The sequence below is a fragment of the Harpia harpyja genome, chromosome 21, assembly GCF_026419915.1.
Source record: "Harpia harpyja isolate bHarHar1 chromosome 21, bHarHar1 primary haplotype, whole genome shotgun sequence".
In the NCBI taxonomy this organism is placed as follows: domain Eukaryota; kingdom Metazoa; phylum Chordata; class Aves; order Accipitriformes; family Accipitridae; genus Harpia; species Harpia harpyja.
In genome coordinates this window covers 301,700-329,050 of record NC_068960.1, presented here as the reverse complement: position 1 = coordinate 329,050, position 27,351 = coordinate 301,700, and the positions used below count along the sequence as shown (strand labels likewise).

Sequence of the window (27,351 nt, the reverse complement as noted above, 5' to 3'; positions counted from 1 at the left end):
TCTTTTAGGTTTTGCATTCTAGCAGTGACATGGCCAAAGGCACAAAGGGTGAGAGAACCAAATGAGGGGGTTGTGACTTCCAAAACCCTGCTCCCTAGTGTTTACCTCTGACTATGGAATTATGTGGCAAAACTCCTTAGTGAATAGAGACTGAGAGGACAGTTTGGTCTCTCCTCTTCTGTAGAAAACTCCTTAGGGAGCATGATTTGTGCAGTTTGTATCCTAGCTCTGACAGAGGTGCTTCCAAAGTGTGTAATTTTGCATACAGTTGCTTTCACAAAGAATAGGTGGTTTTGACTAATTCTCAGGGGATCTGTGCCCGTGCAATGTAGGCATGTGTGCACGTGCACACAGATCATTTCCCCCCCCCCCTTGCAGATTGCTGAGTACAAGGTCAGCCCCAGGCTCCCACATGGTGATGTATCACAATCACGCGTTACCCAGAATTTTAATTTTTTTCACCACACTGCTATGACTGAGGCAGCCATGTCATGCTGTCAGCTTTTCATCAGATGTTACAGCCACGGCACGCAACCCTCAAGGCCCCTCTGACTAAACTGTGGTGATGAGGTCGGAAGCCAAGCAACAGCTCAGTATGAACTTGCTGACAATGAGAGCAATGAGACCAATGAACTGGTCTGGTTTTCAGCTGCAGGACTATTGTCTGTCAAACCAGGTTGCTCCAAAACAAAGGAAAAAACCAGCCAAGTGAGGAAGAGGGCACTTTCCAGGTACCTCACTAACACACATAACCAATGTTAAAGCTTACTAAATTGCTGTACCTCGGTGTGTTTTCCTGGAGTACCTAGTAATAGCCATCAGCAGCACCACTGGTTTGCTAAGTCCTGACTATTCTCATTCCTTTGACAAGCTGAGAAAGCAATGTTGAGAGGAACTTCACATCTCTGCTGTACTCTGGCCAAAGGTGCTTTGCTCTGTTTGTCCCTTGTGCTGTCCTGCTTCCACCGTGTCCCTTCTGTGGCTTTCTACAACATGGAAATTTCCACACAGTCGCCTTCTACCCCTCCAGCAAGACTGCAAGATGAAAAGAGAAGAAAAACTGGCTGCAGCCCTAGATGAACAGAGTGGGGAACTGACTGCTGTGGCACATTCAGCTGCACAGGGGGAAGGAGCAGCTGTTTTCTTCTTCTTTTGCTCTTAGAATACTTTCTACAAAACTGACCATCTGTGCAGGAGACATAAAATTCTGTATTCTGAATGCAGAGAGGCAATTGTAATGACAAGAGTTGGTATAGTACCAGCCTGTGACCGACAGCCTGTCTTTGATAGAGGGATGACTGTGCTAGACCTGCCCCAGTCCGTAGAGTGTGGCAGGCATCCTAAGAAGATCCTGTCCCAGTTCAGTGATGGATCAGTTGCTTCCATGGTCCTGTCTGTGCTCCATTGTATAAGAGCAGGGTATTCGCAGCAGTGTGGTGTTTGTCCTCTGCTTGAAGGTTACCACGTCGGTGACTAACGCAGCACTGGGACTTTCCTACTTGCTGCTGTTTCCCCAGCTCTTAGACATGGGGGAATTTGCCATAAGCTGAAGAGTTTGAGGTTGGCTGCTTCTCCCCAGCTCAGCCACTGCTGGTTTCACTTGCAGTGAGCCACCCACACAGCAACAAGAATTGTAACAGGGTGAGAAAGCACTGGACTGCCTTCTGGGGGTAGAATTTCCACACCTGGCTCAGGGTTGTAACCAGTCCCCAGTTTATGTCTTGATGCTGTAGAGAGCTGCTGTGAGAACCAGGCCTGCACTGGCCGTGGTTGGCCCTGGAGTTAGTGCTCTTGGCCCTTGGTGAGTAGCCAGCAGAGGCTGTCTGGCAGGCTCTGGACTTGAAGGTTATGCAGAGCTGTTCATTGCTGGGTGGGGTGCTCCCCCGCTGCCTAGCCGAGGTGCTCCAGAAGCACACAGTATGCTCCTCCACAACATGAGGGAGGCAACAAAGCCATCAAGTGCCTTCTTTCCTCCACAAGGGCAGGAATTAGGACCCATAGTTTAGCATGTGCTGCCTATTCCCTGGCTTCGTTCTGAGCGGTGCTGGGGTCCTGCAACAGACACTCGTCCGGAAGGATCAGGGATTCTTCCCACTTCTGGTCAGGCCACCTTTGCTGTTCTTATGACTTGTCTTAAAAACCTCCAGCTGTGCTCCCGAGTGTGAAGGACCAACACATTCAACTGCTGTCCATATTGTCTCTCTTTTGCATGTTATCTGCCATTGTTTTAGCTTCTTGCTGCTCCTAGCACATCACTTTCCAACATCCGCACATGCACAGTGGCAGGGTAGGGAGTGTGGAAACTAGGCTATGCAGAGCTGGTCACAGAACAACAACCAGGGGATCCAAGCAGCTTCCTTGTTCGAGCAAGAGCCTCACACCACAACCAAAGCCACTGTGGAGCATGGAATCCCCCGGCCCGACATTTTGTAGGAACAACCTTCAGAATCCTTCTCTTCTTGCTGAGCACTGTAAATATTTACCAGTGCTGATTTGGATGCAGATACGCCGATGCGACACAATTTCATCACATTAGTCCCTGTGCTCTAGTAGAGCCAATAACCCCACCTTTTGGCCTTTTTAGCCTCAAACAAAACAGGCTCCTGCCTTCTGCCACCTTACAATGAACTCCTACCAGCATCATAGCAAAGCCACAGCTTCACAAAACTTGGACCGCCCCAAGAAACTCTCACAAAACCTTTTGGCTTCTCTATGCAGAAATGTATTTTGAATTTTTGGAAACATTGGTTACTTTGGAGCAATCTGTTTCTGTGAAAATCCTGTTTATCTCCAATGTTGCTAATATGCCCCAACATGTTTCAAGGTGCTTCTCATAACTCTGCCTGTTTGTCCATCCTGCACCACCATCCCGCCTTTTCTCCTGAAGACACGGTACATCCCTGCCAGTGATGTGAGAAGCCACTAACTGCGTTAGCACTGCATGTTCTGTGGGTTTGGGATGGAGCCAGCAGTGCTGCTGGAGTCTGTGGTCTGCCATGCGATCATCTCCTGCAGCTCACCGCTTGCCACGTGGAGGCAGCATGCAATGTGAGCCATTAGCTTTTGCTTTGAAAATACTTCCACGGTCAGAAGTTGAAAATAGCTAGTGTGTTTTCTCACCCTATTAGAGATGCCAGAAGCTGTCCAAGGCACACTCAATTGCTGCACCCAGCCCCAGGTGTGGAAGGCCTGCTGTAAAAGCTTGTGGCCGGGCAGCATGGGTGGGGCATGCTGATTTTTGACAGCTGTGGTAAAACAAGGATCCAAGAGGCTCAGGTGACGCTCTTGCCATAAATAGTTGTATGCCAGCAGCAGAGTTCTGGTCTTTGTGCATCCTTGTGAGCAGAGATCTGGGGGTGAGCTGATGGATGTTGGCTCTAGATGGGTCAGTTTCTGCCAACCTGCATGAAAGGAGCCGTGAGTTCTGCTAGCACTGCTGACTCAGGTGAGTGCTGTGGGAATGTGTGATGGACTTGCTGAACCCATGCAGACTCAGTGCTCTTTGGAAGCACAAACGTAGGAGTGACCTGGGACCAGTCTGAGAATGGCTGCTATCACCAGGAAGGGTGAAGAGAATGGGGGACATCAGCTGAACAGACAAGAAAAGGCTGATGCTTAGTTTGTAAAGCTGCAGGAAACCAGCTGTGGGGCAGGGCTTTGACAAGTCTATGGAGGGAGAGTACTGCCTGTGGGCTATCCAAAGGATTCTAGGCTCTCAGAGGGGTGTGGTGTGGAGGCTGTCTTGGGGAGAGCATGCTTTCCTGTGGGCTGAGTATTTACAGTGTAGTAAGGCATCTGGGGAGATGCTCTGGGCACATTTTGCATGGTGCAGATGAGGGTGGTGGGCTTGAGCCTGAGCAGAGCTGTAGGTTTCTGTTCCAGATGGTCAGGGTGAGTTCACAGGCACAGTCATTCCTGTTTCTGCTTACCAGCATGTGTCTGGTGATTTCCCAAGAGAAGATATGAACCTCTGTGCGATCCCCTCTGTGTGAGCAAGACGTACACAGTCAGAGCTCTGTGAAGGTAAGCCCTTTTCCTCTGGCAGGAGCCAAAACAATGTCCTTCTGCTACAGCCTTCATGCAGAATGGGTTCAGACTTGATGTATACTGGGGAAAACGAGGCTGAGACCAATGTTGGTGGCTACAAAGAGGCAACTGGCAAAGGCAAAAGGGAGGCAGGAGGGCAGGGCGCTGGGGTCTCTGTATGTGGCACTCAGCATTCCCCAGACCAAAAGCAATGCACTCCTTCCTCCTCTGTGCAGTATCCTGTGTCAGCTCACAGGCTGCTAGCTGGGGGGCTTGTTTTTCAACCTGCTGCTTTGCTGACTAACACCTCTGCTTTCTGCTTGGCTCATTCATGTTTTACCCATTTCCTGAGCTTTGAGGTGGTTTCTTCTATTGCTTTCTCTTCCAGTAGAACACTGTTACTCATATCTCAGCTGTTCTGCCATTTTTTACTCATTACTTATCGTAATGTATGATTATCTTCCTCCTAAATGTCACCAGCCAGTAAAGGTGCCTTTGACCTTAGAGTTACACCAGGTCTGTATCTTTGACGATGCTGAGGGTATTGTTTCAATTCCATTGTGACAGGAAGAAAATATAGAGGTAGTATTGTTTGTGTGGGGATTTTTCCCCACATCGTGAACTTGATAACTGCAAGTATCACTAATTCTCCCTTCTAGAGAAAGGAATTGTCAGCACTGATTGTTATTTCCTCTGTGTATATTTATTCTGGCTGATAAATACATACAGATGTTGACCTTCTTCCAGTCATCGCAAAATGCTTTTGGATCATCGATAGCAGAATCTATGAAGCCTTCCCTGGTGTGCCCGTCATGCTTCTTGGTGAATATTGCCACTGCAGGCTGGGCTGAGATTACAGCTGGATGAAAGTAGTTGCCTCTTACATCGAATCAACATAAATCCATGGCAATTTAACTGCTTCAGGTCTCCAAGTGCTTTATCTTGGTTGCTGGATTCAGCTGCCCTGAAGTGCTGTGGAACCTCAGGTGTAGAGGAGTCAGTGCCCACTGAGCAGCACAGAGTAGCTCTAGAACTGCGTGCTCTTGGAGATGGTCACTGCACACTGACTTGCTCTGTTCCATGCAGGAGGTGTATATACGTACTGTGCTCCAGGTGGCAACAAGTATCAGGGCTCCTAGAGATCTTGCATGTGTGTCCTACCTACATCATGGCTCCTCCCAGGCTGGATATGGTGGATACAGTCCCTCTTGGTCACTGAGAGAGATCTGGTGGGTCACACTGTGCTGGGCTTACCAGGATTGAAGAGCTAGGCATATGTTAAGCTTTTGCTCTGCAGGGGCAAGGCTACTTATTGCTCTTCACATTGCAGCACTAGCACAGTTTCACATGTGCACATGCATGTACTTGCACATACACACATGTATAGGCGCAGTGCTAGATGACAGAAGAGTCAGTCTTTAAGTTTCAACACATCCATGCATGATGAGCTATTTCAGCCTTCTGCCAGGCCCTTAATGCTTCTCTTGGCTTTATGCTTTACCAGCAGTGAGCATCACAGAAGGGAAACTGTACACATCTGAATTCTGGCAGTCAGTGAAGGATAAAATTACTTAAATTAAAATAAACTGTCTTAGAAAAGGAAGTTCCAACTGCCACTGATGCCCTTTCCTAGGGCTCATTACATACCTGCAGTCCTACCTCTCTTTCCTTGTCTCTACAGTAAATACCTCCATGCCCCTGACTCACCCTGCGAAATACAGATGTTTTGGACCATTCAGGCCAGGACAGGTGGCTATTGACTATGCTTGCCAGGTAGTTTCTGGTAACTGGACTGGCCCATGTGCTGGTCGTGCACTGTTGTAACATGCATGGAGAAGATCCCATTACTTAGCCCAACAGCGGTTCCTTGTTGTGTTTGGAGTGGAGTCCCTGTAAGAGAGACCAGCTCTTCCTTCTGCATGCTTTGTGGTCACTTACAGGCATGGTGTCAGGCCCAAGCTTCTCGAAAAGACTTGTCTCAGCTGATGCTGCCTATGGGTTGTGGAGATTGTCCCTGCTGGGTGCTGGGATAGCACAGGGTCAATTAGGCTCAGCAGCTAAGCTAGGCATTTCCCAGGCAGTTAGTAATACCTTTCTCTTGTGAGGATAGCAGACCAGGACAGCGGTGCAGCTTTTGCTCCATGGTTACACAGGACTCACCAAGTTGTGCTAGCACCATTATTTGTGCAGAGGAAGGAGGGAAGGGAGAGCATGTGTGATCAGTCCAAAGAGTGATAGTCTGGCAGGCACAGGTCACACCACTTTTAAAACATATAATAATATGCATTTGGTATTACAGAGCTAATTTTTAAAACAAGAATGCTGGTGGTACTCTAAGACCAACTGCTTTATAAATTTAAACATATTGCACCTAAATGCCTGTTTTTCTCAAACTTAACTCATGAAAAATGAAAAATCATTTGTTGCACTATTTTCTGTATAACTGCTTAGGGTGCGTTTACCCTGTGTTATTAGCCTTTTGCTGTATATTAACTGAATCCCATGTTAGCTTTTCTAATAATTTTGGTTTAGACCTGCTGGCCTGCTTTATGGCCCAGAATACTCGACTTCCTTTCATAAAAACTCCGGCATGTTGTTAACATCCTTACAATCTCCTGGGAACATCCCCTGACATAGCGACACCTCACCTTGTTCCTGCTTATATATCAGCAGAGAAACCAGAGCTGCACTTTTTTGCACTGTTATTAGCAGTTTCCTCATGGCTGTGTATTCATCGCTCCAGACTGGGATCAGCAGCCTTTTAAGTCTGGATTTCTACTTTTCAAACAGATGTTACGTATGCTGGAAGCAGTAAGCTCCTGATTATTTTTCAAATGTCTTACCCATACATGAGAGAGAGAGATGCTACTGAATATGGAGCTGGGACCTACTGCCTTGAGCATCTTCTGACAATCTTATGCCCTCTGTGGCCTGCAATTGCTGCATCCTTGCCTAGATGAGGGATGAGATTTACTTTGTTCTTTAGCTACTGTAAAAATGTATTGTACTTATACTGACCAGCCATGGCTCTCCCATATCTGTAATTTCCCTTAGAGCTATCTGAAGAGCCCTGAGGTCTGGGTAAGAGCTGGCCCCTACTGGCTGTGCATCTGCTGCCCCAGGCAGGCTGGCTGGGTTGTGCTGTGCTGTGCCAAGCCTTCGCCTCTCTTCTTGCTGTGCAGTAGGGGCAGTGGGCTCTTCAGCTCAGCAGGTCTTGGGGCTGAACATAGAGGCTGCCTACCCTGCACCCAGCTGCTTTGTGCCTGCTTCACTGCTGCAGTCTCCTTGGGTTATTCCACCTCCTTGTTCTTGACCCTCCTACTGCCAAGCTACGCTGTGTGTGCCAAGTCCCCTTCGTAGTGCTGCTCCTTTCCCTCTTGCCCAAGGACACAAGGAGCATTAATTGGGCTCCTTGCAGCCCCTTTTAAGGTATGTGGAGGTGAGTTGACCTACCCTCCCTCAGTGTCAGCCTTTCAATCTGCAGAGCCCCAGCCCAGACACAAGCTGTAGGCATGAGATCAGGGTAGGGGTGAGCCCCTCCACTTATGCAGGAGCCAGACCACCTCCCTGCCTGTGGTCTGAGGATTGGTGCTGTTGCCCTGGTCCCAGGGACTGTTTTGGGGACAGGTGGAAGCAGAGTGCAGTGGTACTTGGCTGTCTCCGATGTGGTACACGCTGTACTATATAGTTAGGCTTAACCATTTAATGCCTTGACATTGATGTCTCCCCACTTCAAGGCTCTAACTCCACCAGCCCCACTATGACCTTTAGATCTGAGGCTTTTGAGTTTTTATCTGCTCTCCCACCTTTTTCTCACATAAGAGTAAGAGAGCAGAGCAATACAGTAATAAATGTTGCGTGGGTGTCTGGACCCGAATTCGTTGCCTCCTCTGCTCACCACATCCTTCTATCGGCACAGTAATACTGATACAGTGGTGACGTCAACCACCATTTATCACTGTGTATTCCAATACACTACAGCCCTTGGTTGTGCACAAGTGGGCTTTACTCTTACTCAGTGCCTACAGGATCCACCTGCTTTCCAGCTCCTGTGCATGCAGTGTCTGCAGTCACAGTAATGATTTAGCCAGGCTGGCCATGGAAGTGGAGGGCTGAAATGGACAGCTGAAAGGATGGGGCAAGGTAATATCTCTGTTTCCACTAATTTTCCCTGCTGCTAGTTTGTTACTGCTTGATATCTGCAACTTCACTGTAAATCTTTTTTATAGCTGACGTGGCCCTTGTGCCCCTGCTGTCATTGCTGTTGGCCTCTACCAGACAGCTAGAGAATCATTCTGTCTCCCTGTTGCTTTAGCTTTGTTATTAGATGGCAGTGTACATTGATAATGATTTTTTTTTTTTTTTTCAAGAAGAAAGCTTGTGTTTGCATATAACTGGTAGACTGAGAGACTTCCACTCTTCTTAGCTTGGGTGTAGCTATGACATTTATTTTCTCATGCTTGGAAATACCAGATATTTTTTTTTATTAAACTGAGTTCTTTAATTAGTTTTGGTGGTTTGTTTTTTTTTTTTTGTGGAAGTTTTGTAAGTGCATGTATTTCCTGGAGACACTGCAAATTGTGAGCTTAGACTGCATCCATCTTTGGCAGCATATAGCACCATATTTTCAGATCATTAACAGAAATAATCTTTGTAAATGTCTGTGTCTGTATTGGTCCTATTTCCTATTCTCTGTATATTAAAACCTTGTAGCATCATTTACATGTGCACACCTATATGAATGGCTAATCAGCTTTATTACTGCGCTCTTGCACACTGTTCCCTAGGATACTACAGAGTTTGCAGCAATGGTGCTTAGCAGCTGTACAATGCTTGACATTTTTTAAGAATTAAGTACCTGTGTTTCAAGGATGCATGAAGCTGTCTCAGAGTCCCCATTTCACAGACAGAGAAATTGAAATGAGGTGGTAGAAAGGACTCAAGGCCAGGTTGGATGGGGCTTTGAGCAACCTGGTCTAGTGGAAGGTGTCCCTGCCCATGGCAGGGGGGTTGGAACTAGATGATCTTTATGGTCACTTCCAACCCAAACCATTCTATGACTTTTCTACTGCCAGACAGGGAATAAGTTCCTGCCTCTGCTCATTGCCTGCTGCCATTCTTCCCTCCAAGTGAACAATCACATGAGCAGGGTGCTGACAGATGGAAGCAAATGGGAGGGGTGTAACAAATGGAGGGATGTAGGAAAGGTGGGGGTCTTAATCATAGACTGGGTTTGAAGCTTGCAGAGGGCTTGACTGGAGGAAGCTTCAGAACAGGGGCTGCTGTACATCTCTGTGAAGCCATGAGGTCTTCCAGCCATCAAAGACCACAGAGACACTGCTGCAGAGCTGCATCTTTCCTAGCTCTTCTGCACACACATCCATGTCTTGTCATAACAACCTGAAGCACAGCCACACACGTAGCACTGATGCTCTCAAAGGTAGCAGTCCTTCCCCATGACACTGAGGTAGGAGAACTGTGTAAGGAGTGAAGGAGGTAAGCATTGGACTAATCTGTGGGGACTGGCAAGGGTAAGAGATGGGGCAGTGGAGTCCCAAGTGAGGAAGTATTGTCTCGTTGCTTCACCTGTGTTAGCAGATCCTACTGCTTTTCTGTCTTATTTTTGCTACTGTGCTTTTATTCAGGAAGCTTCCTTCTAGATTACAACCTTGTATGTTAACCTCTCTCCAGTGTGTAATGGGAGCCTCTGATACCTCCATAAGACATCTTCCTGATGAGCTGCTTGGGCTTGTTGCTTTGACTTTTTCCTTTTCAGTCCTTCCTGTCCCATTGGATTGATGGTACTGTTCTCTGAGCAGAGGAAGGAAAATAGGGAAGGCACTGTAAAGAAACCACAGTCCAGTAGCTAAAAGCAGCGAAGACTTCCCTTGCATTGCTCTGTCCATTTAGGCAGGAATGGGGGTAAAATGAGGGAGCTACAGAAATATCATGAACATAAAACATTGGGGGCATTGCCAGTTGGATTCTGAAACAAGCAGTGGGTCTGCAGAGCTCTCTGAGGGCCCAACCCTTCCTTTCTCTGCTGAAGAAGAGGCAGCAAGTTGCCTTTTTTGGCCTTACAGGGTGGCCAAGACTGTGGAGTGTGACAGTCACAAAGCAAAGTGATGCTGAGATGGGCTTCTGCAGCTGGGCACAGTACTAGATGGCACTAGTCTGTCCTGCAGGTTCAGGGTGTGTGCTGGGTTACAGTCAGTGAGAGGGCATGAAGGCCTGAGGAAGAACAGCAACAACCCTGGGGACTGTGCGCTCTCTCAGAGCGGGAACAGGCCCGTTTGGGCAGGTTGTTGGCATGCTAAGCTGGGGGACCCCTGAATATTCTGAGCCCAGCAACAACAGGTTCTAGGTATTTCGCAGGGAGAAGGACAATTTAAAAAGGCAGTGGACCATCACATGTATCATGTCTCTAGGGCTGGTGGCCAGTTCATTTGGCACAGCTCTTTTATTAAATGTGCTGGAAGGAACAGGTGCCTCTGCTAGGAAGTCACGAGCAGATGCTGCATCAGGAGACTGCCCATCTTGAGGGCATCTGTCTTCATGGTGCAGCCAGTCTTAGCATGAAGTCAGGTGAGCAGGCTTCAGATGGCAGGATAACAGGGTGCCTTCCTCAAAGGAAGGAGAATTTGGAGCAGAGCAGTGGAAGGATGAGTGGGACCACAAGGTAGGGTTAGACAGTGGGCTGTGTCTTAGTAATCAGGGACTGCACCACCAGAAATAGTGGTAATGACAATATTTATTATACAGAGAAAACTTGGAGAACTGGGACCAGAGAGGTCAAGAAAAGATGTTTCCTCGAGGAAATGTATGATGCAGAAAGAAGGGCTGGAGTGTGGGGAAAGAGTTTCTTCCTGCCACTCGCAGCAGGCAAGGGATACTAGCAGGGTAAGTAATAAGCCTGGGGCTCCTTAATGAGCTGGAGCATGTGCTTCATCTGCAGGATACGTTTGGCAGGAAAGGAGGGGCAGCAGCAACATGGCTGCTCTCACCCCAGGGCTGAGGTGCTGCAGCCATGAAGTGCTTGTGGCACCTCCTGAGTGAACCTTGCTGATCTCATCTGCACACTGTGGTGCCTTGAGAGCAAGTCTCTGAGCTCATGTGGGGCTGCAGGGGCTTTTTGGTGGCTGCTAAATTTATTTTGCTTTCATTATTTGAGTAAACCTGGGAAATTTTTAAATACCACAAATGTTCCCCAAGTGGGAGAGGCCTCACTGGCATTCTCTCTGCTGACTGACTGTTTGCTGCTGGTGGGGGGGAGGGGAGGCACAGGTACTCCAGGACCTGGGTCCTGCCTCTGGGTCAGGGCAACCCCCAGTATCACTATAGACTGGGGGATGAAGGGATTAAGAGTAGCCCTGCCAAGAAGGACTTGGGGGTACTGGTGGATGAAAAGCTGGATGTGAGCTGGCAATGTGTACTCGCAGCCCAGAAAGCCAACCATATCCTGGGCAGCATCAAAAGCAGCGTGGCCAGCAGGTCAAGGGTGGGGATTCTGCCCCTTTAGTCCGCTCTGGTGAGAGCCCACCTGCAGTACTGCATCCAGCTCTGGGGTCCTCAGCACAAGAAAGACATGGACCTGTTGGAGCAGGTCCAGAGGAGGGACACAAAAATGATCAGAGGGCTGGAACACCTCTGCTATGAAGAAAGGCTGAGAGTTGCGGTTGTTCAGCCTGGAGAAGAGAAAGCTCTGGGGAGACCTTATTGTGGCCTTTCAGTACTTAAAGCGGTCTCATAAGAAAGATGAGGACAAAGTTTTTAGTAGGGCCTGTAGCAATAGGACAAGGGGTAATGGTTTTAAACTAGAAGAGGGTAGACTCAGACCAGGTATAAGGAAGAAATTCTTTACTGTGAGGGTGGTGAGACACTGGCATAGGTTGCCCAGAGATGTGGTAGGTGCCCCATCCGTGGAGGCTGGATGGGGCTCTGAGCAACCTGATCTAGTTGAAGATGTTCCTGCTCATTGCGGGGGGGGGGGGGTTGGACTAGAAGACCTTTAAAGGTCCCCTCCAACCCAAATGATTCTATGACCTGCACCAGGCCCTCCCAGGAGCTCTGGGTATCTTTTGGTGGCTGCAGCTTGTTGCCCAGTCTTCACCCATATCACTTTCACAGGTGTCTCTGCAATCTAGTGCAGGGGCGTTTGCAGAGTTCTGGGTCTCTACAGAGACACTCCTCTGTGTCCAGTCACTGACAATGCTGCTGCTCTGTAGTATGGTATACGGGCCTTCCCTGCTCTCTGTGCCTCCTTGCAACTTACTGCCAACACAAGTATGTCCCAAAAATAATACAGGTTGTTTCTCCAAAGCCTTGTCCCCAGGCAGCCTAGGCCATTTCAGAATAGCTTGAGAAAACAGTGCTGAAATCTGTACCAACAGGTATCAACAGCCAATACTCTGCAGGGAGCTCATTTTAAGTCTTTCTGTGCACATCTGTGTGTTTCTACAAATGTCAAATACTGTGAAAACACAGACTTAATGTGTTATGTGCCTTGAGGTCCTGGTCTTGGAGCAGGGGCTGTGGGCTGAGCAGTCATTTGTATGTCATGCTGTTTCCTCATATTGTTGTAAACATCCTGCTGTCCTCTTCTCTGAAGGCTTTCCTGTAGGTTCTCTTCACCAAGCTGCATCAGTACAGCCTTCCCCAGAAGTGACTGCTGTACATCATTCTCTTCTGTGCCATGTGGGAGGCTGTTATTTTTTGTCTGGTCTGCCTTCCTGGAGTCCCTTAACTATATTCCATACTTAATTAACCATGGGTAGGCCAAATCAATGAGTTCTCACAAGCCTTGCTCATACAGACCCACAGTGACATTCAGACTCTATTTGACTAACTCACTGTACAGATGTCTAAGCCACGGCAATGTTACTTCTCCTAGTTGCAAGCCATTTCTGGTTGCAGGAAACTCATGAATAAAAAATGGGTTAGCACTTACCCCAAGTGTCTTCCTGTTGCATGGATGGACTGAGGCTGCAGTCACTTTGCTTTCTCTGTGCACATGCTGCTGGCAAGGAGCGGAGATTTCGCTGACCTGGTTTATGGCCAGCTGGCAGGGCTGTTAGTCATCCCCCCCTTAGCCCATGGAGTAGGTACACACAGGAGAGCTGAGATGACTTGCCTAAATTAGGCACTTTACTTTTAGACGTTTAAATGAAAGCAAGATTAATTCTACCTCAACCCTCAACATATGAGTAGATGACTGAGCTGAATTTTCAATTGTTTGTTTATTTTTTTCTTAATGTTTGGGTTTGTTGTTTGTGTTTTGTTTTGTTTTTTCCCCCCCCTGCCCAGGACATCCAGTCAGAACCAACATGAGGAACAAACTGTGGCTCCAGAGTATTTCCTTCTTCCTTTTATTCCAGTACAGTAAGTTCCCAGATATCTCTTTTGGGCTGTACACCCACAGGATTTATCTTGGTGGCCATTGACGCAGGCTCTGCGGAGAGTGCATGGCACAAGGTTGCCATGGGACAACAAGCACAAGATAGGGTACCGCGGAGACGGTTCCCTGGGATAACGAGTTACAGAAGAGGCTCCATGGGCAGTGGAGGACAGACACAAGAAGGTGCAGAGCTGGGCAGAGCTCAGCCAGACTGCATACCACTCCAGGGAGCAGCCACAGTGGGGAGAGTGCAGAGGTAGTGCCTGCCTTGCATTGAAATATCTCCTGTTGACATTAGAGTAGGATTTCCCACCCCCCCAAAAAAAAAAACTTTGCCAAAGGAAAGGTTCTGGTGGCCAAGACCAGGATATCCCCAGGGCTTATGGTCACTGTTGGCAGGCCAGCCAGGGACATTGGAGTGAACCTCTCCTGGTCTAAGCCCCTTTGCTCAGGATGGCACTGTGCAGACAGTCAGTCCCCCTTTCTTGCTGGTTCCTACCCACCACGTAAGCTTCAGCTGACTCAGAGCTGACTTTCTGAACAGGTCAGCTAGACAGAAAAAGACAGTGACGACAGTGTCTGCAGGGAACAGGTGCAAGTTTATCATTTTAGATGCTGCTTTTAGGCAGAGCATTGGACCTGCTCCAAACCTAAATTAGCAGAAAAGATAAATTCAGAGTTATATCTTCCTGCCATACAGGACCATTGTGATGTCTGATCTGAATTTTGTGTAACACAAGACAGGGAATTACCCTGTACTAATTTCAGTTTGGACCAAACTAGATCTTACTGTTAAAAGTATTTGATTTTTGTTTCTGAAGCTGCCAAGGATGTACAATTCATCCTAGATCTAACTAGGTTTAGGACACTTAATTATTCCCTTCCCAGAAAAAAGGTGTCCTCTTCTTAATTTTTTGTTAACAGGTTCTTGCCCAAAGATACACTTGCAGCTTACCAACTACCTAGGAATAGTAGTCCATTTGACTGATTAACATAGTAGTGCAGGAGAATGCTAGTTAGCAATGCTTATTAATACTTGCTGCCCTATCTAAAGGAAAGCAAGGGGTTTATAACCCTGTTTTTGTAGGAGAGTAAAGTTAGGCTAAGGGAGAAAAAGTATGTTGTTCAGGACTCTGGAACAAACAGTGTTTGTACCAGGGCCCTCTAGAAGACCCTACTGAGGGCTCAAAATGAAAAGTTAAAACTTAATAAAAATTTTAGAACAAAATTCTGAAGTCAGTGTGAAATGAAAAAGTCAAAATGAAACAAAGTGACAACCACATAATTTGAATCACAGTTTAATAAAGCATATGTACATGCTTGGGGCTGGTCTGTTGCAAGCATCCCCAAATTTCTTCTGTTGCCATCCTCACTCTTTGGGGGGGGGGTGGGGGGTGCGGCACGGCAGCACTGGGTCTTGGACGCAAATCAGAGTGCTGCCCGGAGTTCATGTAGGGAGAGCAGTGTGTCTTCTGATGCAACAGGACTAGGAAGAAACTTTTGCGATGAGTGAAGTCAGTGGGAAAAATTGAACTTACTCTGGCCTAGAATTAGGCTGCACCCTCCACTGGACATGCCTGCTGTGCATTGTGACTGTACATGCAGAGACAACTTGCTTGCGAGGGCTGTCATTTGATCTGGAGGGTGGAACAGATGTTTCTGGTTCATCAATACACACTTTGGCTGCATTCCATTTTGATTGTTCTCTACAGCATTCTCTTCAACTGTAAAATCGGGCTTTGTGGTTGTTGAGCGTATCAAGTATGTCTGCTTTCATCTTAGGCAAGCAACTCTTCTGAACGCAAAGCATGTTCAACAAAGGGAAGGTAGGAAGCAGGGAGTGCAGCTTCTCTAACCAGGCAAGCAGCAGAATGACAAAAGGGAGGTGAACTTGCAAAACTCTTAGCATCAGAGGATTTGGGTGCCTGATGGCTGTGAAGTAACATGTTCCCATCAGGCTGGGGGCAGCCCTGCTGGTAGGGGAGGACCCATGCTTGATTTAAATAGATGTAACAACCTTGAGATCTTCCCCTAGATGATGACAATTTTATTCCCATCAAAAAGGGGTGATACTGTCCATGCAAGAGATGAATAGTTGCTACAGTAGGCATGGTTTGCACCAGCATGGCATGCTGCATCTCCTACAGGCCTTTCCTCACTCAGTTACTCCTAGTGTAGTAGCAGTGGCTCTTGTCAGCCTGAGATGCTGTCAGAAGAGGACTCGCAAATGCAGACATTTCTCACTGTACTGCCATCTTCCCTGCCTTGAAATCCAGGGAGATAACTTAAGTGTGTTATGCACAGAACAACAGTGCTTTTGTACAGTACATATCAGATCCTAATACGTGAGCAGAGCTTCTGCAGAACAATTAGAAGAGCATAAATGCTGCTTTGTCACCACTTTCAAATTAGCTAATTTTCTTAATGACCAGCGTAAAGTCTACAATTGCCTCTCAAGTTCTCTTTAGAAGTCTGTTTCAGTTTAAGTGATTAATAAATTGTGCCTATCACTTTAGTATGAGAACGATTTATGGAAATTATAGTAACTACAAACCTGCAATATTTTTTTTGCCAAAATTCCATGAAAGCGTATTCTGAGCCTCTGGAGCAGGACATGAAAAGTATTGATGCTGCAGATATCAAGCTGTAGAAAATAGTATGCAGAGAGAATGGTAGAGGAAGAATTACTAAAATACCACTTTTTTTTTTTTACATGTGCAAAGTGCTGTGTAGATGTCATAAAGAAAACGACTAGCAAAGAACAGCACTCAATTTAGGAAGTGGTATCATTAAAATGTTTGAATATGCTGCTGTTTCTGATTGGGTAATCATGCCTCTTTTTATGTGAGACATAAGCTAGGACTCTTGCAGAAATAATATGTGACTCTGCTGTAGTGACTGTGTAAGAGGGGACAGAGATAAGTTTGAAAACTCAGTCACAATTTGGGCGTTTCCTGGTATTTTGGCATGCCATTTGCTGCCACAGCATTTTTTTAATAGGTTTTTGTTTGACGCTTATCTTGCTGTCAGTGACTTGCCTCCCTGTAGAGATGAAACACACCTTATGCTCCAAGACTGGAGACTTTGCAGGGGGCTGGCACAGAGTGGTCTGTTCCCTTCAGATTTAGTGGGAGCCCTGAGGACTGTGTGTGTTGATATAAGGTCCCGCTTGCTTCATCATGAAGCTGATATTGTGTTTTCTCTTTCCAAACCTACAGCTACGTGTTGTGAAAACCTCACTTGTTTTGTGGACTATGTACAGACCCTGTCCTGTATCCTGAGAAATGACTGGGATGCCAGTTCATATAACCTCACTGCAACATGGTATGTCTCAGTAGGATGAGCAAAATGCAGCAGCAGGAACTTTTAACGTGGCCATAGCACAGCGGTGTCCTTCTGTCCTCTTTGTTAGGCAGAATTCTTGTTCTTGCTGCCGTGCTGTTTTTTACTTGGTACTTCACACTCCAGTTATCAACTGGCTTCTCCCCTAGCAAAGGATCCCTGGTTCCTCTGTCCAATGACTGTACTGCTTGCCACTGACTGCTACACTGACTCTGCCTTCCTTGGCATTGTTTTCTCTCCTGCGCTGGGAATATCTTGCCCTTTGCTGCTGTTAACAATAGACTTTCACTCATGTGCTGGCAGGGCTCACACAGCTTGTCCAAGCCCCGTATGGCTGCTGTTCTGCCCCAGTGAGGAAGTGGGTGCAATCCTGGGCTGTACAGCCCTGATGAGCACCTTTCCTTTCCACAAACACTTCAGCATCATTTTCCTACTTCTCTCAAAGATGTTAAGCTGAGCAAATAGAATGGGGGGAAAAAAAAAAAAATCTGTCAAAGTTCAAAGCTAAATTTTTATTTGACCATGTTGCCTCTTTTTTTCTTATTAATGCCTGTGCCTGGTGGTTCAGCAACAGATTAGTCCAGCTACAGCATGTGGTAGATGTGGACTTGTTTGTTTGTTTGTTTTGGTGGTTTTAGGGTTCCTGAGGAAGATCCAGAAAATACTGTGGCTGCCTGCAGTCTCCTGCAATTGTCCAGGAACACCAGCCACACACAGTACATGTGCACTGTGGACATGACTGAACTCCTGGCAGATATCAAAGTCCAGGTGGATGTTACAGAGATAGCTCATAGGCAGCATGTGATTTCCAAAGGCTTTTATATGGCAGAGAACAGTAAGTACAAAAATGGTGGATTTGATAAATGCTGTCTGACCTTATGTCTATCTGCTAGGATAGTCTGGGCAAGGAGTAGTAAGCGTGGCAGCCAGTGGTGGGGGGCTGTGTTTGGTGTGCACTCATCGACACAGAGCACTGTGCTCTTATTGTTGCTATTGTAAACTACAGAAACACTTATGCTTGAGGCTGAGCTTAGAGCTGGCTTGGCCCTAGCCTTTTTGTGGGGAAATTCCTTTTACCCGTGAAGCAGTAGGTGATAAATTTCCACCTTAGACCAGCCTCATACCTAGACTATGCAAGTGTTTGCTCTTGTCTAGAATCTAAAGGGTGGAAGGAATTGCTTTAATTGCAGATACCACAAATGTCATCACAGGAGTCCCAGGAGGTTCTTGCAGTAGACACCTGAACTAACATGACATTATTGTAGGTGGCACAAGGTGTCCCAGGCACAATGGAGGTGGCACTTCCCCTTTCTGGGGCAATTTCTAACCATCTCTTCTGCATGACAGGAAGACTGGGTGCAATCATATAGTTGATTTGGTGTAATGCTGGTGTGTGCTGAGTTGTGCAGCAAACTGTGAAGAAAAGGGGCAGTTAGCTAGGCAGACAGGTACCATGCAGGCATATGAAAATAAACTTTACATAAGAAGTGTCATCTTTTTGACAAATGCCATAACATTTCAGGAAAGCCCCTTGCCCCCACTGACAGACTATAGATGCTGGTGCTTTTCATGTCTCCTAGATGTCTCCATACAGAGGATCATAGCTCAGTGACAGACCCTGCAGACTAGTGCTGGAGTCTGTGCATTACTGCTTTTCAATATAAGAAAACACCCTGCAGGGGGTGCAAAAGCTTGCTTTTTAGGCACTTATGACACAGGGATTTGCACTGGGTTTATGCAGTGTCCACTAGCCTCAGCTTTTCATGATGTCTCTGTCACATTGAGGGGGATTTCCCTAACTGTGCAAGTGACCGTGACTACACAGAGTCCTCCAATGTCATGAGAAGAACAAGGTGCTCTATTCTTTACCTCTCCCAGGAGGTATTAGCCCCTTGTGCTATCTCCTGCTCCTTAGGTGATGAGGATGTTCAGAGACAGACAGAAGACATATTCAGAGAAATGTGGGTCTGACTTCACTATGGTGCTGAGGTGTGACGTTCTGTGTGTGGCTCAGGACTGCTCAGCCTGAGAAGCAGGAATGTTGTTGATGATGTCCTGTGTAGGAGGGCTCACCCCTACCGGGGCAGTTTTGCTCCCTACTCACTCTGCATTACTGATACCATGCTGGGCCACCTCTTGTCTGCAGTAATGTTATGAAGCGTAACACCATCCTGTCTTCCAGTCAAACCACAGCCTCCATTCAATCTGACTGCTGTGTTCTCAGAGGGTTACAATATTTCCTGGGAAACCATCTACCAGAACTCTCCTTTTTACTTTTTGAACGAGGAGTTGGAATATCAGCTGCGTTATAAGAGAAGGACCGACACTTGGGAGGTAAGTGAGATGTCCGTTTACTGTCAACTATCATGTACCAGCAAAGAGGAGGCCAGCGTGACCAGAACAGGAGTGATGGTGTGGAAGGAGGGTTTTCATGGTTTAGAAAAGGTGTCTCTTTGCTTGTCTGGACTGAATAGAGGCAAAACTGAAAGAAGAATTGAGAAGCAGAAGCTGTTTGAGAAGTACTAGACCTGTGGGGAAGGCTGATAGTTCATTTGCTTCTCATGCTGTCCCGCATGGAAGGATCCCCCAGGGCCCCATGCATCTACTGGCCAGCCAGAGCATGGCCTTATGGAAACAACATGAAAGCAGAGGAGATTTACTTTGCAGGGCTCCTCACTGTGCAGCAGTGAGGTTAAGGTGGGAGCAGTTCTGTCCAGGCCTGAGTATTTGGTGTTTAATCGTTCACAGACTCGGAAGACTAAAGCTGTCCATGAAGATAAACGGACACTGGTGATCCTGCCATGGGAACTCCAGATGAACACTGAGTATGAGTTCCAAGTGAGAGCCAGACCTCGAGAAGACACTGGCTACCATGGATTTTGGAGTGAATGGAGTCCTCCGCTGATGTTGAAAACCAGCCCTGCTGGTACACACTACCAGCTCTCCTTGCCCTTCCAGTTGCTCCAGTGTCAGAGAATGCTTCCAGAATTCTAATCAAATCTAATTAATTGGAACAAACTCTAAATAGTCTAGTAAAGACAGGCATGTTTGGCTTGCTTACTGAGTACATGAACCCCAGGCCTGGGCTGATATGTGCTGTCTGTATTGACCTTCTCATAGTGGTGCAAAGCCCACCTTACAGCATGGCCCATGGGGAAAGGGTTTGTTGGGGCTGGCTGTAGGTTTGGGTGCCACAGCAGGAATGCAGCCTCTAGCTTCTTTTCCAGTGTCAAATGTCCAGGGTCCTGCTTGCAGCTTTTGGAAGTGGGGGAGATCTAGTAGAGATGCCTCCACCACTGGGGCTTAGTATTGCCTTCAGCTGAGAGGAGAATGGATCCTGCTCTCAGGGCTAAGTTCCATGTCTGGACTCTGATGTTTGGCAGTGCTGGGCATGGGTGTTTTGTTTGGTAGCCATTATTAGTGCACAGTAAGGTATGCACAGAAGTACACTGGTGCTTGTTGTGGTGCAACAGAGACTATGCAAATAGGGAGTCTTTGTTCAAATAGAGCAGGGCAGGATGACTGTGTTGTCAGCAGCATGTACTGAGCTCCCCTCCTCTCACTGATCTGCAGCTTGAACTGAAGCATTACATGGTGCTGTGGCAGCAGGGTCAGGATCTGTTTGCTAAGGGTTATCCGAGTTCTGGGTCTCAAAGGTGCTCCTTTCCATCACAGGTGGAGAGCAGCCAACAAACACTCGTATAGTCAACACCTTTTCTTCACATGTCTCTGGCCAGCTGCACTCTGTTTTCACTTCACGGATCATCTGTGGAGGTGTTCTTAAACCAGGAGTCGTCACAAACAGCAGGGGTCTTTGTAGCAGGGAGTTGTCCTGCCGCAAGCATGTTGGCTGTCAGTCTGTGGTACACCTAGGCCATAGGGCAGCTGATGCACTGCTCCTTTCATTGATGCAGTATTGTCTGAGCATCCTCATTCAGACCTCATGTCTGGAGTGCTGGGCCTCAGGTGACAGCCTCAGTGTCCCTAAGAAAGTCTGGGGTAGAAATTGAGGGTGTCTCCTCACCATCTCCTGCTTATTGACCAGGATAGAAATGCAAGGTGAGCGTGAATGACTCTGTCTCTTTCTCCAGCAGTGACACAAACAGCAGGCATGGGATGGCTGCTGCTGTTTGGTGTTGTTGTGGCCATCACTGCCTCAATCACAACCTTTCTGGCCAAACAGCGGAGGTAAGAATGCTTCAGGAAGCTGGAGTAAATGCACCTATTCTGTCTCACTAAAGATGGGGTGTTCACATGCAGCCTTCTTTGCATCTTGTATATCCGTTCATGGACACAGCTATGGACCTGTGAGGGCCAGCAAACTATGGTCTCCAGCTGGTGTACTGCCAAGAGCGCTTTGTTTTCTCTGGGGCTCTGCTGCCATTCAGCCGGTTTGGACAAGACAATGGCACATGGGGACTGAGCAGGGGCCACGCAGCCTCCTGGGCTGTTCTCCTGGTCCTGTCTGTGCTCTGTGGTTGCCAGATGGGAGCAGTAGCCAGGGCTGGGCTGCCCCTTGCCAAAGCTGATGCAGGCCCCTCAATGAGATCTGGGGGCATCTTTCCTTTTTTGAGTGTTACATGCCCTTGTAGAGGGATGGGGTGCATGCTGCCATAGAGGAGGGTGCTGGGCTGGTGCAGCAACAGGGCTGGCACAGCCCATGGCCACAGAAAAAGTGCATAGGGCAGAGTTCTAGCCTGTAGGTGCAGGCCATGAGCCAGCCCATCTTGAGGGGAAAAAGCATTTCCAGCACTTGGTGCTTTTCCAGGAAGGAAAAAATTGGAACCTCTTTCCTTAGTGTGAGTATTGTGCACACAAGTCCTGAGGGCTGAGGCCCCACCTCCTGTGAGGCTCACAAGAAAGGCCATTAGATGGCTCTGACAGTGCAAGGCATTCTTGGATCCTCAGTCACTTGCTAACTTGTGAGGCTGGGCAGGTGGTTTCAGCTGCTTGAATTGGATCTGGAGGTGCCTTGCTTTGCATCTGTAATGTGTGCTTAACCCCAAAGCCTTTCTCTTTTCTCTTCCAGCTTGTGGAAGAAGATGGCTTGCATCCCAGACCCTGCTGCCTTTTTCAAACCTCTTTACCTGGTGCATAATGGAGATTTCAAGGTATAAATGGCTACACAAGCGAGTGGAACACATGACAAAGTTAAACTAAACGGTCCATCATGCTATCCTGGGCAAGGGATTCTCATCAGGGCAGTGGGAGGGGGAATCTATCTCAATGGAATGCCAAATGGCTCCACATATAAGGACCAGAGCTCTCCAGTGTCTGTTCTGTGCCACAAAGGCATTTGTCATGTTTGTGCTGCTTATTCCCTGTAGGTGCTGTCTCAGTGGGCAAGCTGAGCTCATGTGTGATCTGTGAAGCCTGGGAACCTGAAGGGAGTGGACAAAGGGATGCCAGGACAATAACTGGGATTTTTCCAAAGCTCCAGTCCCATGCTGCCATCAAGGCCATGGAGCAGACTTCAGTGTAGAGCCAGATCTCTCACTCCAGCCTCTGCAGTGACATGAGCTCAACATTAAGCCTTGTAGTTCTCTCTGAAGAGTCACTCTTACAGACGATAGCTAGGTGTATCATCCTGGAAAGGTGGCTAGAGTTTTGGGGGCAAATAACTGCTGTGTGATAGTACAGTGCAGCTGCCTCACTATGAAGGAAGTGGCTTTGAGTAACTTTACCTAGCCCTCCCAAATTCTCTTCCCATTTAACACCAGTCAAATTTGCTCATGTAACAAAATGATTTGCAAAGATGGCAAAGTTTGCTGGAGTTCTCAGGATACAAAAGTAAAAGACTATTGAGCATCCATAAATAATCATTGTATTAAGCTGAAGAGCAACTCACAATGCCATTATCATACTGTAAAATTGCTGGCATGTGAGTGCAGACATCACTGCCTCTTTCTTGAACAAGTTCCTGTTGTTACAGCAGCACTGATTGGAGACACTTCAGTGTCTGCTTTTTGTTTCTGCTTTTTCTTAGACCCTCTGGGAGAGGGACACCAGCTGGGCCCTACTGATCTTCATGTACTTTCCCACTGCTGCATAGCTGATGTTTGCAATTAGGTTAAGCAAGTAGTCTTGGATGGGTGCTGTTCTAGCTGAAGCCTGCAGTGACTGTCTCCCTCCCTGCCTTCCTCTTTCAGCCCTATTATGGCTTCCCATATCTCCACCAGAGGGGTACTTGCATCCTCTTGTGAGGCAGGTGGCCCTGGTTTCTCTCAGGAAAAGGAACCAGGACCAGGTGGACTCAGTGTGGGAATTCCTGAGAGTCATGGGCTAGAGCTCACAGCAGAAGGGAAAGCACCCTGCATGCCGAGAGGCATGCTCCTCTCTGGGTGAAGCCATGGGGTTCTCTGTTCTGTGGGAATTACATTCTCAGTAGTTTCTAGTTAGGCTGTTCAGTGCTGCTGGGAAGGGAATGAGTGTCAGTTGCTAAAGCTGAGTGAGTTCTTAATAAATTTGCAGATTAAAGCAGCAGTTGCCCGCACAGCCACAGAAAAACATGCACAGGCAGGGGGTGTCAAGAGGATGTGGTGACATCACTAATAGGTGAACAGACTTGTCATTTTTGGCTGGCAAGAAACTAATTGATGTAGGGCTCATTCAGTTGCATCCTGTCAGCATCAAAGCAAGTGGCTACGTTATGTGTGTGAATAATGATCAGCAAATTACAACAGTAACGCTCTGCAGACAACAGTCCTGGATTGAGTAGGAAGCAGTGAAAATGTTAGAAGAAAAGTTGAGACATAAAAAGAGAAGGGAAAGCAGAGGAACATTGTTTACTCTTGTGTGTACATGAGTCTTTTGGTTCATGTTGGGTGGGAATTTGCAAAGAACTGTCAAGAGGGAATAGGAAATATTCTGCCTGCTTAATTCTAAGAAAGAGATTTCCTGCTGTTTCTTCAAATAGCCTTTTGCACCTGAGGTGCCTTTCTGTCTGTTACAGCTTTAATTAGTTCTTTGTAGCTTAGGTTAAAAATAAATTAAAATAGTGGTGCTTCCTGCCATAATGAAGACTCTTCCACGCTCTGTGTCAGAGGGTAATAATCTGTGTCAAGCTGTTCTCTTCCCAAATACTTTGCTCATGTCTAGTTACAGTGAGTGCAGTTTGGGACAGGAGTCTGATACAGTTAAGGCAATCTGAAGGCTGTGGCAACACCCAGCTCTCATGCAGCACTCTGTCAGAAGCCTTCACAGTGTTTATGAAGTTCATCATTGTTACCTATTTCATACACAGCAGAAAGCGGTGCACTTAGAAAAGCCTTGACACAGCTCAGCCATCAGGCAAGTGTCAGATGGAGCAGAACCAAATCTTGAGTCTGTGCTGTGCCCACCCTCTGGACTGCGGAATCCTCTAGTAGGACTTACTGGCATTCACTAGTGGCACATGCCTAAAGTTTGCTGTGATCTGAGTGTCTGATTCAGTGACTTCTTCAAAAAGAAAAAACTTTTACTCTGTTCTTAGATCAGAGAAACCAGAGGTGCCTTTATTCCCAGATGTGACTGAATGCAAGGGGCTTGTGATCTAGAGATAATGCATGGCACAGGGCAGAATGTAATACTAACGGTGATACAGAAGGGCAAGATTCAGTGTGTGGCACTCCCTAATCATCTGAGTAAGTGTTATCTGCAGCAGGTGGTGGCTACAGCTCTTTGAAGTCTCCATTCCCTGCTTCCTTCTCACTGTGATAGGAAAGGCTCATCTGGGGCATGGTTGCATACAGGAGATTGGGAGAAGCCTTGCCCTGACCCCCTTCCCAGGGAACTGAGGTGAGGGAAGGGACAGAGCAGGACTACGTGTGTGTTGGATGCAGATGCAGCACATAGAGGGAGAGGCTGACCATCCTTCCTGAGAGAAGCAGTGTCCAGGACAAGAGGGCAGGGGACACTTGCTGGCTTTGGTTTGGACCTCTGGCTGATGCAGAAAGAAATGCTGCTATGGGCAGTGGTATTCTTTGCAGCACAGAGAACACTGCAAAGTCGTGCAAACCTCTCAGAGCTAATTATTTTCAACTACTTGAGTCAGTTCGCCTGCAGCTGCCTGTGTCTGGTAATAACAGCATCTCATACCCTGCTATTTTGGAGGAGTCAGTGATTTTGGAGTTTGACTTTGCCTCTAAAAGCATAAGAACTTTGGTCATTTCTGTGGAACCTCAAACCTGACGATACTAACCTCTCTCTCTCCTCCCCACCCCCCCCCACCCCACCCCCGTATATCCTTTTATGCAGAAGTGGGTTGGTGCATCCCATAAGAAAATGACCCTTGATTTATTTGAATGGGGAATAGTCCTTCCAGAAGTCCTAGAAGTTTACACCATGCGTCCTTCCAACAGCACCTCACGGGAAGAGCTGCATGAGCTGAGAAAAGATCTGCCTTGCAGGCCCTGTGTGTCTTGCCTGACTGCCCCAGGTCAGGATAGCCAGTCTCTGCTGTCTAGTGTGAACAGCAGCAGTGGGACTCAGGACCGGTCATATGGGCATTTGTCCATTGATACTGTGACTGTGGCTGATGAATTTACACCTTGTAACTGCCAGTGCAACTGTAACCGTGTGTACAGGGGACATGAGCATACCATCGAGGAAGATAATAGTGCTGGAGAAACTGGTTACCCCAAGGTTAATGTTGATGATGAAGATGGAAAGATATCCAGTGACTTGCATCTGGCTGACCTGAGCACGCAGGACAAAATACTTGCTTCGGGCTCTGTGTCCACAGACCACCTGAGGAGTACAAGTGTCCCAGCCCACCAGCAAGTAGAAAGGGCTTTAGAAGGAGGGATGGGGAGCATCCTAGAAGCCCTTTGCTTGCAGCCTAATCAGTGGGATTTGGAAAATCCAGGTTCTCTACCTTCTCCTGATGGCGAAAGTGTTTCCTACAGTGAAGGCTCCTATGACTTCTTCCCTCACATTGCAAGGCCTGGTGACAGTTACCCTATGATCTGCGTAGACTTGGACACTATCGACAGTGGCTTTGTGGACTCAGATTGTGGGAGTCCAGTTGACTGTGAATTTGAGCAAAACAGTCAGACCAACTGTGGATCCATCCCTCTTGAGAGGGAGGGGGAGGACTTTCCACGGAGCTACGTCAAGCAGTGGGTCTCCTGTCGCTCTGATGGCCCTGTCAATGGGACACAGACAAACTAAGGACCTGATATTGCCTTGCAGAGTGTAGGGCCTTTTTCCATACAGTGCCAGGAGCAAAGCCTTAGCAAAATTCAGAAGAGAAACAAAGTATACTTTGCGTAAGCTCTATTGCACAAAACTGAAAACTGTTAGGTCTGTAGAAATATATGCCTATTTCTATTGCCACTTATCTTGTTAATGTCTCAAACTGGATATGATTGATTTTTTCCTTTTTTTTTTTTTTTTTTTTAAGAATCCTAGGTCAAACCCCCTTATAATGGCAGAAAAAGCAACTGTATGTAGATGTGTAAATTTTTTTGACAGTAACCTTATGAAGAGTACAAAACTTTAAATTATTTTCCCTGGTATTCTTACATGATTTGAGAGTTTGGATGTACATGGAATCTTGAAAGCATAACCCATGGCAAGTGTGTTTGTTACATTAAAGTTCCCCTACCCTTTCCAAACAACACAGATGGTGTTATTGTTCCTACTAATATTTTTGGCTCTTTAAACCCAGCTGTAATAGTTTGTTAATTTTGGAGGGTCCCAGCCCTGTCCATGGGGCATGATCAAAAACAATTCTCATATGATCATCACAGTACTGTGTGTCCAAGAGACCAAACACAACTAAGGTTTCAGAAAGACTTTGCCTTTCCAGGTGGAGTCTGCAAATGAAAAGTCTTTAAAACACACATAATTCCAGAGAAACTCTTGCTACCAGGGCTTTCTACTGAATCAGCATCTCTCCCAGCATTTTCCAAGCACATTAACTGAAACATTGAGCAGCTTTCAGAACTATGCAGAAATTTCAGAAATGTCCTACCTGGATGTGCCTGCAACTCCATCTTCTGCCTTGGACCCGGTCTGCTGCAGTTAACAGGTCAGTAACACAAAGTCTGAGCAATTTCTGCTAGCGAATAAAGACAACCATGAAACTGCTATTTACACTGTAACTGTGAATATGTTTCTATCTGATGTCTCTGTATCTCTGTGTTTTTTAGGATAATTGTCTTTAAAAGTTACTGTAATACTGATATTGAATGTAGAGACCTACATCTTGTGTAGGCATAGTGCTACTAACCCTGGGCTGCTTGGCTCCAGAAGATCTTATAATGAGAGAACCTTTATGGTGCATGGTGTATGTTTCCAGTGTGGTAATAATCTGTTGTTGCTGCGATACCAATAAACTCTCTTCCCTCTCCCCCATCTCTTACCCAAGACTTTAGCCAACCCTACAGCCCCCTAAACAAGAGGGAGCACTATAATGAAGAGAAGCTGTTTCTTTCACAGGTGAGTGCTGGGAGAGTTTTTCTATGCATCCACATCCCTGGTTTGATTGTTCAGAACAGCCAAGGTCTCTACTATGCTGCTTTTCAACCTGCAGGGCTTAGCTCTGCCCATGTTGTTATTACTCCCTCAATATATCCCTAACTCGGCGGCTTCCTGGGCACTGCTCC

The 27,351-nt window shown here is 47.0% G+C and overlaps 1 protein-coding gene across 2 annotated transcripts; it reads left to right on the top strand.

Annotated features, from left to right (window-relative positions):
* Positions 1–401: 401 nt before the first annotated feature.
* On the top strand, positions 402–27,083 carry IL21R (interleukin 21 receptor). Of its 2 annotated transcripts, XM_052773129.1 has the most exons (10): positions 402–3,445; positions 3,933–4,023; positions 13,330–13,404; positions 16,639–16,744; positions 17,401–17,597; positions 18,945–19,096; positions 19,511–19,688; positions 20,854–20,950; positions 21,792–21,873; positions 24,998–27,083. In XM_052773129.1, the coding sequence occupies exons 3-10, from the start codon at positions 13,350–13,352 to the stop codon at positions 25,910–25,912; spliced, it is 1,782 nt and encodes a 593-aa protein (XP_052629089.1). In that variant the 5' UTR covers positions 402–3,445; positions 3,933–4,023; positions 13,330–13,349; the 3' UTR covers positions 25,913–27,083. The 2 variants fall into 2 exon arrangements, with proteins under 2 accessions (XP_052629089.1, XP_052629088.1); XM_052773128.1 differs by lacking the exons at positions 402–3,445; positions 3,933–4,023 and adding an exon at positions 7,116–8,169.
* Positions 27,084–27,351: the final 268 nt, after the last annotated feature.

What these genes read in the sequence shown, in the direction of transcription:
- IL21R (XM_052773128.1), top strand. An exon ending in GTTGAAAACCAGCCCTGCTG is followed by an intron (nt 19,689 to 20,853) that starts GTACACACTACC and finishes CTCTTTCTCCAG; the next exon opens with CAGTGACACAAACAGCAGGC. An exon ending in TGCATAATGGAGATTTCAAG is followed by an intron (nt 21,874 to 24,997) that starts GTATAAATGGCT and finishes CCTTTTATGCAG; the next exon opens with AAGTGGGTTGGTGCATCCCA.